The sequence below is a fragment of the Mya arenaria genome, chromosome 3 (genome assembly GCF_026914265.1).
Source record: "Mya arenaria isolate MELC-2E11 chromosome 3, ASM2691426v1".
Lineage (NCBI taxonomy): Eukaryota > Metazoa > Mollusca > Bivalvia > Myida > Myidae > Mya > Mya arenaria.
Genome location: NC_069124.1, coordinates 4,879,815 through 4,893,701, shown reverse-complemented (window position 1 = coordinate 4,893,701; position 13,887 = coordinate 4,879,815). Strand labels below are relative to the sequence as shown.

The 13,887-nt window shown below is 34.4% G+C and overlaps 1 protein-coding gene across 1 annotated transcript in view; it reads left to right on the top strand.

Annotated features, from left to right (window-relative positions):
* Window positions 1-13,887, top strand: part of LOC128227200 (gem-associated protein 5-like) — a 143,680-nt gene that overhangs the window by 82,551 nt on the left and 47,242 nt on the right. Inside the window, exon 20 of the mRNA XM_052937500.1 lies at window positions 3,475-3,612. Within this exon, the coding sequence (XP_052793460.1) occupies window positions 3,475-3,612 (138 nt within the window). The remainder of the gene's footprint in view (window positions 1-3,474; window positions 3,613-13,887) is intronic.

The following is a 13,887-nucleotide window of genomic DNA, read 5'->3' as shown; positions in this document are numbered from 1 at the left end:
ACCGGGCTGTAATCAGGTCATCTTATACTAGATCAGGCCTTCAAAACATGTGCATGTGTTTTGTGGTAGGTGTGGGTTATAATTTGGAGTTGTAAGATGCAGGTTTTGTGAATGAATGAGGAATTTTAATGAGAAAGCTTGAAAATGTGAGCTATTCTTTCTGGATTTTTAAACTTACTGAATGAAATGGATTATCTTATAATTTAAGGTATGTTTTCATTATAAGGGAATTTCATTCGATACAATAATTATGTATACAGCACTTATTCTTTGAAAATAAGATGTCATTGACTACTTTTATTAAATACTGTACTTTTACATCAAGATTTTGTATTTTTAACAATGAATACAAAGAAATATGGGTTGCGGTGATATTATAAAAGTAAAAATGTTGAATTATGGTAATATAATACTTTCTAAATGAATGAAAATACATGATACAAAAATGATTATATTTAAAGACCAAAGCTCCTATTTCTTTTTCACTTTGTCATTTTACCATTTAAATTATGGAATTTATAAAAAAAAAAAAAAAATGCTAGAACTATATCATTCGTAAACTTTAACCTTCAACATGAATTAAAAAAAAAGAGTTTTATCTTGAATGTTGAATTTACATTCTTGATTTCAATATTGTGGCAGGATTTGCAAATTTAAAATGCGCTTATAAGTTATGAAACACATGGTGTTATGTCAAATTTTGCAGTCAAAATGTGCTTCAGATGCTCATGCTTGTAAAGCTGTAATTCTGTCGCAATTTCAAACAAAAATGGACTTGAAATAGTCAGCATAAGTTCCTGAATTTAGATATCAAATAAAATCAGAAAAGCAAATGTTGAAGGCCCAAAATCATGTGTTCCGCTGTTATATCTTTGTTGTTGTCAGTGCTTTTTGCACATATTTTTTTCAGAAAAGAGTAGGCAGTATTGAAAATCAATGGTGTCATCATTGTTCCTAATGCTTTCAAGCAGAAACTGCAAATGTTGGCTTTAACAATAAAGATATGAAACTTGGTACATATGGTCACCAACTCAATGTGCATTTTATGTTGTAATTCCCATTTGATAACTATAAATAGATCAGTTGCTGAAAGACTTCTGTAACAAGTATTATAAGATTTTCAATTCAATAGTTGAATATGAGCCAAGTGTCCATGTTTTGACATTAGTTGTATGTTTAAAATAGCTGTGATATGTTAAATATAGAACTGATAATCAGTAGCTTACATCTGCTTACATCAGATTACCAAAATCATATTATTATTATCTAATGAATAAAGGCATGTTTATACACTGTTTATATGACAAAAATTACCCTCAGGAGCAAAGATGTGCATATAAAAAATCTACTTGTGTAAAATTTACCATCAGAGGCAAATTTGCTCCATGTCTGGAGGTGGGATAAATTTGTCCATTTTTTTAGTGGGTATAAAAATATAACATATATATTCGATTTTTCGCAGAGTTTATAGCTCGACTATTCGAAAAAAAAGAAAGCCATCCTACTTGCCTCGGCGTCTGCGAAGGCATTTGGTTAAGTTTTAGGGCAAGTTTGCATTTTAACTTACAACTCAAATTATTTTCCCTTCATTCAATTCACTTAATACCTCACACAGTTGTTCAGGATCATCACATAATGAGGTTACATAACTCCATATTATCCTTATTACGAATTATGGCCCCTGATAAACTGAGGAACTAAGGTTAAAGTTAAGGGTAAGTTGGGATTTTTACTAATTACTTTTATACCCGTGATTCAATTGACTGAATACTTCATATAGTTGTTTAGGGCCATCACACAAGTAGGTTCAATACTCTATATTATCTTAAATGTAAAGTATGGCCCTTGATCCTAATTATAAATTATGGCCCTTGATCTTAAATATAAATTATGGCCCTTGATCAACTTAAAAAGATTTTGGGCAACTATGGGTTTTATCTCAGACCTCAATAATTTATTACTGTTCATTATGGATGGCCTTCATACTTCACACAATTTTAGCCATCAAACAATTATGATACATAACTCCATATTAACCCCAAACACAAAGTTGACCCTTGATTGTCTCCTTTTTTTAAACCCTTATTTTTACTTATTTTATTGCTTTTGAGAGGCACATCTTTACATTTTCAACCAGGTTTTTTCACAAAGTGGCAACCCTTTAGCTACAGGGTTGACATATTATGTCCAAACTTGGTATATAGGCAGAGTTTATATGGACCTTTCATGACATTGCGTCAAGGGGCCCCTAGTCCTGGTCAAGGTCAAGGTTTCTATTGATCTGCTACTAAAAGTAGAAAAATGGTTATGGAGACCTTTCATGGGATTGCACTTTAAGGCCCCTTGTGTCACTGTCACTGTCACTGAAAATAAAAGAAGAAGAAAACTGAGTTGAAACTGAATCTAATTAACAACAAAGGTTTAAGTTCTTCTGTCAATTATTGAAATAATTTCGTAGCATTGCAACAATTTTTGTTTACATATATTGCTTTTGACAGGCACATGTTAAATCTTTATTGAAGTCATTTCAAATTTATTGTTGTATTTTCTTGAAATCAGCAGCCAATAATATTAGCTATGTTGAAAAGAATTGAATCTTAATAATAAGCCATAATATTATGTTTACACGACTTTTCTGTGCCACAACATAACCTCGCCATGGCTGCTACCATTTTAATTGTTTTTAAATGTCAAGGACAAGTTGAGGCTTGCACACTATGATTAAAAGTTTCATACATGAACAGTTTACCACAGGAATAGATTATGGACAAACCTGTTATTAAATTTGACCTTCATTGAAGGAAAGAACCACATGGAAAAGGTTTTAAAGTCTTATATTACATCAGGAAATTCCCCAAGAAGGTTGCTTATTGCTTAGTTTCTTGAGACCTTCCTCAAGAAATGTTATACAGGATTTGATAGTCAGGTAATAGTCAGACATCATTTCTGTTTCTGTTTGTAAATCACTATAAGAGCATAGTATTGACCTCACTCACTCACTCGTGAGCCTATAGGTGAACCCATTGGCTGTAAATGTAGGTTATATTCTAAGTGATAGTTAGAACATATTATGTAAAATTGTAATGATTAAGAAGACTTCGATTAGAACATGTTTTCAGCAAGCATATTTTCAAGTAGGTCATGACATCATATCTGACATCAAACCTGCAATTCTAGTAGTAAAGGATGGTACTGACCTGAAACAGATAGGTGATCTCATTTGAAGTTATTATCTTTAAACATTAGTTTCTACAGAACTTTTGAAGCCTTCAATGACAACGTGCATTAAATTATTGTATAGAAACATAACGCACTGATATTTTAACTTCTTGATTTAATGATTAACTATAAGTTCCAGTGTTAGCTCCATTTTCAAGAAGAAACAATCTTGAACCTTTACGATGTTCACCTGCATATAACCACAATTATAAAAAGTAACATGAAAACCTGACCTTTATCTTTGTGTATTTTCAGCTGAGTACCACCGTAACCATGACAACATGGACTATTTTTACCAGCTAGAGGTTTGGAAGGGCAACATCAGTGGAGCACTTAGGGTTGCTAGGCAACGAGATGAACTCTCTGACTGGCTAGTTGCTATGGCACCAATGGGTAAGTTGTTTTGAGCAGATAAAGTGTGGAACGCAACATAATTGTTTAATGGGAGTCTAAAAGCCATATGAAAATTAATTTGTCACTTGTATGCTTATTGTTTTTCGAAGAAAAGATGTTTTAAGTATTGTGCAAAACTCAAACAGTTCTGAGTTATGTCCCTTGATTTACTGATAATTGTTGTCATCTATTTGCTAGTTTTTAGGTTGACTATTTGAAGCTTTTGAGGACTTTACTACTCACCCTGACATTGGCGTCAAAACTTTACAACTTTGTTAAGGATTTGCATGCAAGCCCGTTTAGTTAATATCTCAGCATGTTGTGGCCCATCATTATCTCACTTAAAAATGCCGGTTAAAAGCTGTGAAATAGTCAAATGCGCTGCCTCTGCGACAGACATCTTGTTCCTATGAAGGGCAAAAATCAGAACTAATCAGTTGCTGGTTTCTTTGGAAGGTGAGGGATAGAGACATTCTTTATTTCCTCCATTATGATTAAATAAATAATAATAATCGTACTAAAGAAAAGAGACAACATTCATGTTACACAACTACAGTGTGTGTATACCACGTGATAAACTACCTCATATATGCTATGTCGGAAGGCAACATTTTGCTTAAAATGAAGTCTTAAATCAAAGATAACTTTTCTTTTACTACACCATTTTTAATAAAACAAAGGACAGTGTATGCCGCTTAAAGAGCCCCATTTTCGTTTTATTACCGAAGTTTGACAAGGTGATTAGTTTCATCAAACACTTCGACAAACAGATTTCGAAAATAATGTGTTGACAGTGCTCTGTCAGACGGCCGTATTGTGAAAAGGTTTTGTCGAGGTGTTTGAAGAAACTAAACTCTCAATCAAACTCTGGTAAAAAACCGAAGGCGGGGCTCTGTAAGAGGAGTAGACTGCGCTTTGTTTCATCTAAAAGTGTGAAGAAATAGTGAAGTTATCTTTGTTTTAAGTCTTCATTCAGAGCAAAATATTGCCTTCTGACGTAGCATTTATGACGCAATTTATCATGTGATATACGCACACTGAACTACAAAATGTCTAAGAGAAGAATGAATGAAGATTATTAATTATCTATAAATCTTACAGATTATTTTCACACTCTCCAGCTTTTTTTTCTGTTTTTCTGTGACTTATATTTTAATTTTAAATGTAAATTGGCTTTACGTTTTGATAGATGTAATCATTAATTGAAATGAAGGCCTTGAGATACATTAGAGACATAAATATCTGTCTTCCTTCCAATTGCTCCATTATGGTGTATCATGATTGACTGTCTATTGTTTATGCAATCCTGTTATTGATATTAATTCGTGTGTGTTACTTAAAAGATGTTCCTTCAAGCTCAACATTGCAATGCCCTGCGGCGCTGATGGTGGTGATTTATTCTATTTACTATTACAGCTAAGGTCAAGTTTCATCCATTTGCATTTTTTTCATTTGAAATAAAGAAGTAGTTTTATACCTGTAGATAATGACATTATGCCTATGGGTATAATTATTTCATTGGCTGCAGTTTAAAGCACAGGGTTACACCAGAATGTATTGTCACCTTATATAAATGTTGCACTCAAAGTTTGCCTGAACTGTGTACCACATGTGTAGGAAAACAAATATTCATGTCAGTGTGTGTGTAAGCCTTAACACTGTCGTGGCTTATAGATATATTGTCAATGGTCCAGAGCTTAAGATTGTTCTGAAACACTGTTGTGGCTTATAGACATTTTGGCAATGGTCCAGAGTTAAGGTTGTTCTGAAACACTGTTGTGGCTTATAGACATGTTGACAACGGTCCACAGCCAAGATTGTTCTGAAGCACTTGTGTGGCTTATAGAAATATTGTCAGTGGTTTAGAGACTAGATTGTTCTGAAACACTGTTGTGGCTTATAGACATGTTGACAACGGTCCACAGCCAAGATTGTTCTGAAGCACTTGTGTGGCTTATAGAAATATTGTCAGTGGTTTAGAGCCAAGACTGTTCTGAAGCACTTGTGTGGCTTATAGAAATATTGTCAATGGTCCAGAGACTAGATTGTTCTGAAACACTGTTGTGGCTTATAGCCATATTGTCAATGGTCCAGGGTCAACATTGTTCTGAAACACTGTTGTGGCTTATAGACATATTGTAAATGGTCCAGGGTCAACATTGTTCTGAAACACTGTTGTGGCTTATAGCCATATTGTCAATGGTCCAGGGTCAACATTGTTCTGAAACACTGTTGTGACTTATAGACATATTGTAAATGGTCCAGGGTCAACATTGTTCTGAAACACTGTTGTGGCTTATAGACATATTGTCAATGGTCCAGGGTCAACATTGTTCTGACCAGATTTCATTGACTTGATTGATGATTTTCAGTGCATAGATTAGAAGTTGACCTTGTCCTGTAATGTTCTACCTAACATGGAAAATATCAGCATTTCAGTGTTCCTTGACTAAATAAACATGCAATGTAGATCGAGACATTGATCCTAGCTATGTTTACAGTAGCACACAGATAAAGCATGAAAATGCCCTTGAAAACCCATGAATCAAGTATGAAATTGTCATGTTAAAAGAGATGAACAGGGGTCTGTAAATTACCTTTTTTATTAATTTATTACCTCAAAATGTCAGAAAAATGTCATGGTTATTGAATCATAAATCACTTTGGCTAGTGTATATAATATATGGATAAATAAATCGAGTTATAAATATCTTTCTCTAGCTATTATAATGAGACTTGGTACCATCAAACATTTCCTTGGAGATTGGGTGTCTTTTACCCATCCATAATATGCCTTTTACAGCTTCAACTTCAGCTCATAAATGATACCTGGTCTAAAATAAAATTTTGTTCTGCCAGCGCATAAATTGCATTAATGTGGTTCCACACCATGCGTGTATTATATTTCATATGCAGATTGCTTTTTCACAAGCACCTATTAAAATCAATGTAGTAGTATTCTTAACCAGAATTTGTTTGATCAAACTTTATGTTTATAAAATGTTACTGAGTCTGGGGACTTTACCATCTTTTTGAATGGATAAGCACAGTGTATCCACACATTATCATTTAAGTTAATGTTGTCCACATGATCATTATTAACTTTCAAATCTTTGACAGGACACACACTTGATCTGCTGTTGCTACAACTGCTTCAGCTGTGCTTGTTAAACTTTAAGAATGCAAAATGATGAATAACAATCAGTAGCATGAATTTGCACTTTCTGTTAGCTAGGTTATTAAACTGAACTTGTGATTTCTGTCTCCGATAACCAGATGTATTCATTTTACTTCCATCTGTCACCACTAATTTTCAGTTATATTTTTCTGATGTTAAGTATGATAGAAGACAGTCAGCAATTCATGCCATATTTTTCACATTGTTCAGCCATGATCAGTATGTAATTTGCCTATCTTAATCCTACTTACTTCCAATGCCCCACTGAACTCTGTCTGTAGACTATCACCCTGTTTTGTAACCATCATGAAAACCCATGTTGGAATATTTTATTTATCACTCTCAGCTATTAACCCTTACCATGCTGCAATGTTTTAAGTGTAGTCCAGTTCTCGCACTGCTGAGTTGTTTTGACTGAATGTTAAATATATCACCCATTGACTTTAAAAGAATACAATTTAAATAATACTTGTTCTACAGCATTCAAACTTTCAGACAGTGATATTGAAATGTTAAAGTTTAAATTAAGTTATCAGTAATTGAAATTGATTCCATGGTAACCATGGAGACACATTCTTGTCTAAAAATTATACTATTAATTTGCATATGCTATTGTTTTTCATAAAAACACATTTGTGTTTATCAATAAAATCCATCAATTGAAGTATTTGTGGGTAAAATATTTACACCTCAACATCCATTCCTTAAATGAACTGCCTTTCGGCAATTGCGTTCATCAATCAATGAACGCAACATCTTCGGATATGTTCGGATCGTAATTCATTGCATAACAATATACATGAAAGATATTGATCTTGTTATTGGTTGTATTGTGTCTGCAGGTCCCGTAAAATATAGATTAACATTTTTAAACGTGTTAGTTTATTATATTTTAAATATATTGGTACCAGAAGTGTTTCAATTTTACGTTTTAAAGTGATTTAAAGTGGTTGATCTTTTCCCGCGTTATTGTGACGTCATTCGAAAAAAATGTTTCCGGTTATAGTTGGGTCGTTCTATTTACAGAATGGGTATATAAGAACAGATTACTGAAAGGTTTTCTTAAATGAAATGAAGTATTTTTTTTGAAAATTCTTGAATGAAATAATGAACTATTGGTGTAAATATAAGGAATGAATTGCGGGGTTGATGTCATTATCGGGGATATGAACGCAATTGGGTTGGTCAAAATACGCGTGGAGTCCTTCGGACTCCACACACATTGACCAACCCAATTGTGTTCATACCCCGATAATGACATCAACCCCGCAATTCATTCCTTAAATGAAGATTCACATTGATATTGAACGCAATTAAAAGAAAACATATGTTATTGCTTATTTTGGACAACATTTGTTATATGGCGTGTGCTACAATATAATTGAAAAACAGCTGTTTATTGGAGAGAAACAAGCAAATAAGTCAATGGTCATTCATTTGTTTTTTCTAGGTTTAGTGTTCAGATCAAAAATAAAATACTATGAAGCAACAAAAACTTTTGTGAGAAAGTTTTTCTGCATGTTCCCATGGCAACCAATCTTCTTTATTTGATATTCATACCAAAGTTAAAGAATTTGACCAATGTTCAGGTTTTAATTGACTACATTACCATTATTTTATGAATATTTATCTGCTTTATCTGATATAATGTCATAATAAATAATTTTCAGCAAATAAAAATTCACATTACGTTATTTTAGTGATACTTAGCTATAGAAAGAAGAACAGTTAACATTATATACTAATGGCACAGAACATTAGCTGAGTGAGTTATTTTCTGGCATTAGCTGGTACTAACTCTGGATTATTAGGCTTATAACCTCTCTAGAACAAGCTCCATGTTGAGAAAAAGGTAATTATGTTCCAGCTGGCTTACCTCCAGCCTGCCTCATTCCTGATTGACACTTTGTCATAGGAAATAGCCAAAGCTCCCAAACATGGAGTGATCTCAGTTTGTGTTCCTCCCATTGCTGAAGCATTTAGACCCAATCAATATAGTTATGATGTTTATGTAATATTTGTTCATCAATTCTGTCCTAATCACAGACTTCACCAAGAAATAAGTCTCTATCTTGGGAGATTGAAGCTAATTCTTATGTATAGTAACCGGCTTAGGCCATGTTTATAGGCTTTTTTTAGAAGGTTGGATTTCTGAACAGATCTGTTATTGCTGAATTGCTCTTACCAGACATATTTACATTGAAAGCAAATCCGGGCATGCATTTTGGTTGCAATGCCTAGTCTGTTATTCCCTCCGATGGCGAGTTTGTTTGCATGTCAAGATGAGAACAAATTGGTTACACACTTGTGCGTGACTTCCAGAGAAAATTGCACTTCCTTTAACGTTTGTCTTCAGCATCTGATGTCATTTATCTTTGATTCCTGTGAAACAAAACATATACATCATTATTGTTTGAAATGCTCTATTTGCTGGCGATGTGGCTAATACCGGATGGTAATGAGCTTGTTTAAGGTTGACACAGCATTATTTTGCAACATTGGTTGTATTTTTATTCAAGAACTAATGTTAACATAATATATATAGTGTTTCGCATGTTGATCCTTATTTATGGCATAATGTCACTGTTCATATAAAATTAAGAGATGAGACTTTCTTTATCACAAAATGATTTATGGGTTGCGCATTGGTCAATATTTCTGAAGATTGATTATACCAGTAGATCTGTTGGTTGGAACAAAATAACTAGCATTTTAATATTGAGGTAAACTTGAAATATATCACATGATATTTTGACCATTTATTATTCAAAATGTTTATGCAAAGAAGATGCTGACAAATTAGCTTCCATCACACTATATCATTTTTAACTGTTTAACTACTGACTGCAATCAACTCAGCAAAATCATTTTAAACAACCACAGTTATTTTCATAATGGTACACCAACAGTGGTAAAACATCTTAATGTCATTATGCAACAATTTCAGAAGAAAGGCATCCCAATGTCATTGTGCACAGACAGTGGCAAGATATTGCAATGGCATCGCAATGTCGTTGCGCACAGATGGTGGCAAGGCATCACAATGTCATTTTGCACAGACACACAGTGGTAAGACATCGCAATGTCATTGTGCACAGACACACAGTGGTAAGACATCGCAATGTCATTGTGCACAGACAGACAGTGGTAAGACATCGCAATGTCATTGGGCACAGACAGACAGTGGTTAGACATCGCAATGTCATTGACAGTGGTAAGAAAATGCAATGTCATTGTGCACTGACAGTGGTAAGAAAATGCAATGTCATTGTGCACTGACAGTGGTAAGAAAATGCAATGTCATTGTGCACTGACAGTGGTAAGAAAATGCAATGTCATTGTGCACTGACAGTGGTTAGAAATTGCAATGTCATTGTGCACTGACAGTGGTAAGAAAATGCAATGTCATTGTGCACTGACAGTGGTAAGAAAATGCAATGTCATTGTGCACTGACAGTGGTAAGAAAATGCAATGTCATTGTGCACTGACAGTGGTAAGAAATTGCAATGCCATTGTGCACTGACAGTGGTAAGAAATTGCAATGCCATTGTGCACTGACAGTGGTAAGAAATTGCAATGCCATTGTGCACTGACAGTGGTAAGAAATTGCAATGCCATTGTGCACTGACAGTGGTAAGAAAATGCAATGCCATTGTGCACTGACAGTGGTAAGAAATTGCAATGTCATTGTGCACTGACAGTGGTAAGAAAATGCAATGCCATTGTGCACTGACAGAGGTAAGAAATTGCAATGTCATTTTGCACTGACAGAGGTAAGACATGGCAATGTCATTGCACAGGCGCTAGATAACTTGAATTGACAGATAAGCCTGCAGTTTTCTGAAGGTATTGAATGCTTACTTCAAGATCCCAAACTATAAATTGATGTCTAAACAGAAAAGCAATTTAATCCTTTTGATAAAAAATATGGAAATTAAAAGTTGAATGACTTGAAAAATAATTTCAAGCAAATTTAATGTCTATATTTAACTACAAACTCTTTCAAATCAAATGTTTTCTAATATAACACACTTGAAAATTATTTATGAAAAAATAAGAGTCAAATGAATTTGCACCTTACCTAGGTCATTGAACTGAAATCTCCTTTTGTATCTCTGATAACCAGCAGCTGAGTTTCCATTCTAAACCCATCTGTCACTTTTTATATGAAAAATTGTTTTGCTTTTTTCAATGTTAAGTATGTTTAATAATAAGAACAAAAAAGTAAGCGATGTATGAGATATTGCTCACACTGTTACAAGTCATGGATGACACTTACATGATAGGTCAAGATTGGAACATATCATGTATAATTTAAATAGTTGAGAAGGAACCTTCAAACAGCACACCTGTTACATAGTTAAGGAACGTAGTTAAGGATTACTGTAAATCTTTGTGTATAGGACACACTTTTACACAGCTATACACAGTGATTTAGGATAGGCATGGTACTTTGTGTGGGTTATAATCTAAGTACAGTCAAACCTGTATTAAGTGGCCACCCTTGGGAAATGATCAAAGTGGCTGCTTAAGACAGGTGGCCACTTAATCAAAGGTCAAGGTCAAATACAAATACATTTGTATAAATAAGGTAACTTTATTTCAAGTTTATAAATAAAATACATAAGGTAAATTCTGATACAAGGCATAAACAAAACACACCACATATCAGTCTACACAACTACATGTACATACACATTTTTGAGTTCACTTTTTAAAGTAGTCTGTACATTAAATAAATGTTGATGCATAGCATAAATAAAACACACTGACACCACATATCAGTCTACACATTTACACAACTACATGTGCATACACATTTCTTGTAATTTCCTCTGTCTTTTTGCTTTTGGATTTCCATTGCTTTCATATTCCTCCACAGTTTCACGCTTACGCTTAAGTAAGAAATTGATATGAGTCCGTCCACAGTTACATTCCTTGGTAAAACTTCTTGCACTACGGCCGTTTTTTAATAACTTTATACACTCGACACGTTTTTTTAGAGTCAAACCCTTTTTTTCAGCCATATTCAAAGTTTTAAAAATATATTAAGAACAATGCATTGTAACTATCCGTTCGTAGAAATATAAATCCGTGCACTTTGAAACATAATATAGAAAAATCGTAAATCGTTTCACGCCGTCGAATGACAATGCAAACTGTGAATTTAAAGTGACCGGTGTTTTTGTCGGTATTTAATAATAAACTTCTTAATTATCGTATTAATTGTGTCATTAATTGTGTCAATTCTGATCAAAACATTCGCCGACGTGTAATAAACATGATTTCTCGATGAGTAAACACGCATGACAATCGTGTGATGCAATATTCATTTTCATTGGATGACGGAGATACCCGCGCGAGGCCGTCGTTCTTTTCCGTAAACTTCTATACGCAATAAAAGCTGTGTATTGGAAAAATTATCAGCGGAGGTGTCAGTGACAAGGGATTAGTGGCCGCTAATTAGTGATTATATGGCTTCATGGGGACAAAAATTAGTGGCCGTGGCCGCGTTAGACAGTTGGCCGCTTTATGCACGTGCATTATATAGTAATAACGTACGGGGGGGAATTCGGAGTGGCCCGTTAAGGGAGGTGGCCATTTGAAGCAGGTGACCGTTCAACCAGGTTTGACTGTAATGAATTTACCAATATTAAACATACTTACTTCCCACTGGACTCTGTAGACTATCACCCTGTTTAGTAACCATCATGAAAACCCATGTTGGAGTATTTTATTTATCACCCTCAGCTATTTAAAGAACATTAGCTGAGTGAGTTATTTTCTGGCATTAGCTGATACTAACTTTGGATTATTAGGCTGATAACCTCTCTAGAACAAGCTCCATGTTGAGAAAAGGGTAATTATGTTCCAGCTGGCTTACCTCCAGTCTGCCTCATTCCTGATAGACACTGACAGAAAATAGCCATAGCTCCATAGCATTTATGTTCCTCCTATTGCAAAGCAATTAGGCCCAATCAATATATTTGTGATGTTTATGTAATATTTGTTCCTCAATTCTGTCTGTAATCTGTAATTACTGACTGATCATTTTGTTCTTTGGCAAAAAAACAAAAAACACTGTCTTTTGAGTTTGAAATTAATTTTCTATGTAAAGGAACTTTCTAAGCAGATATATAAAAAGAAAATGGCTGAATGGCTCTGACCAGACAAATTTACACAAGCAAATCCAGGCATGTTTTTTTGTTTTCATGTCGTGTCACGAGCGGATGGGATACTCACTGATGTGTGACTTACAGAGAAAATTTCACTTGCTCTAACAATTGTCTTGTCTGCAAGCGTCTGATGTCATTAAACTCTGCTTCAATCCAGTGTAACAAACCATTTACATCAATGTTTCTTTAAATACTCTATTTGCTAGCTGTGCGGCTAATTACAGACATGCAGCTTGTTAAATGTTGATGCGCAAATGAGGAAAACAAATTGTTGGTGTGGGTTTTTTTATTGCTTATATCTGTGTTTTCACATGTTTTTGCTCAATTATGCCATGATTTCACTCGTCCGATATAATTTGTAGACGATTTTGATATATAGTGTGACCATGAGTGATGTATATATTTCTGGAGATTGATTATACCAGTAGATCTGTTGATTGGAACAAACTAACTATATTAATGTTGCATTAAAGTTGTTCACATGATAATGTTTAATATTTCAGATTGTCTGTTCAAAGAAATTGCTACCCAGTTACCTTGTAAACTTAGCATAATCAGTTGAACAAGCGCAATCACAATGTCATTATAATGCACAGACAGTATTACCACTGTCTGTGCACAGTGACACTGTCATTTATTACCACTGTCTGTGCACAGTGACATTGCCATGTATTACCACTGTCTTTCAGTGCACAATGACATTGCCATGTATTACCACTGTCTGTGCACAGTGACATTGCCATGTATTACCACTGTACTTGCACAATGACATTGTCATGTATTACCACTGTCTGTGCACAGTGACATTGCCATGTATTACCACTGTACTTGCACAATGACATTGCCATGTATTGCCACTGTCTGTGCACAGTGACATTGTCATGTATTACCACTGTCTGTGCAAAGTGACACTGTCATGT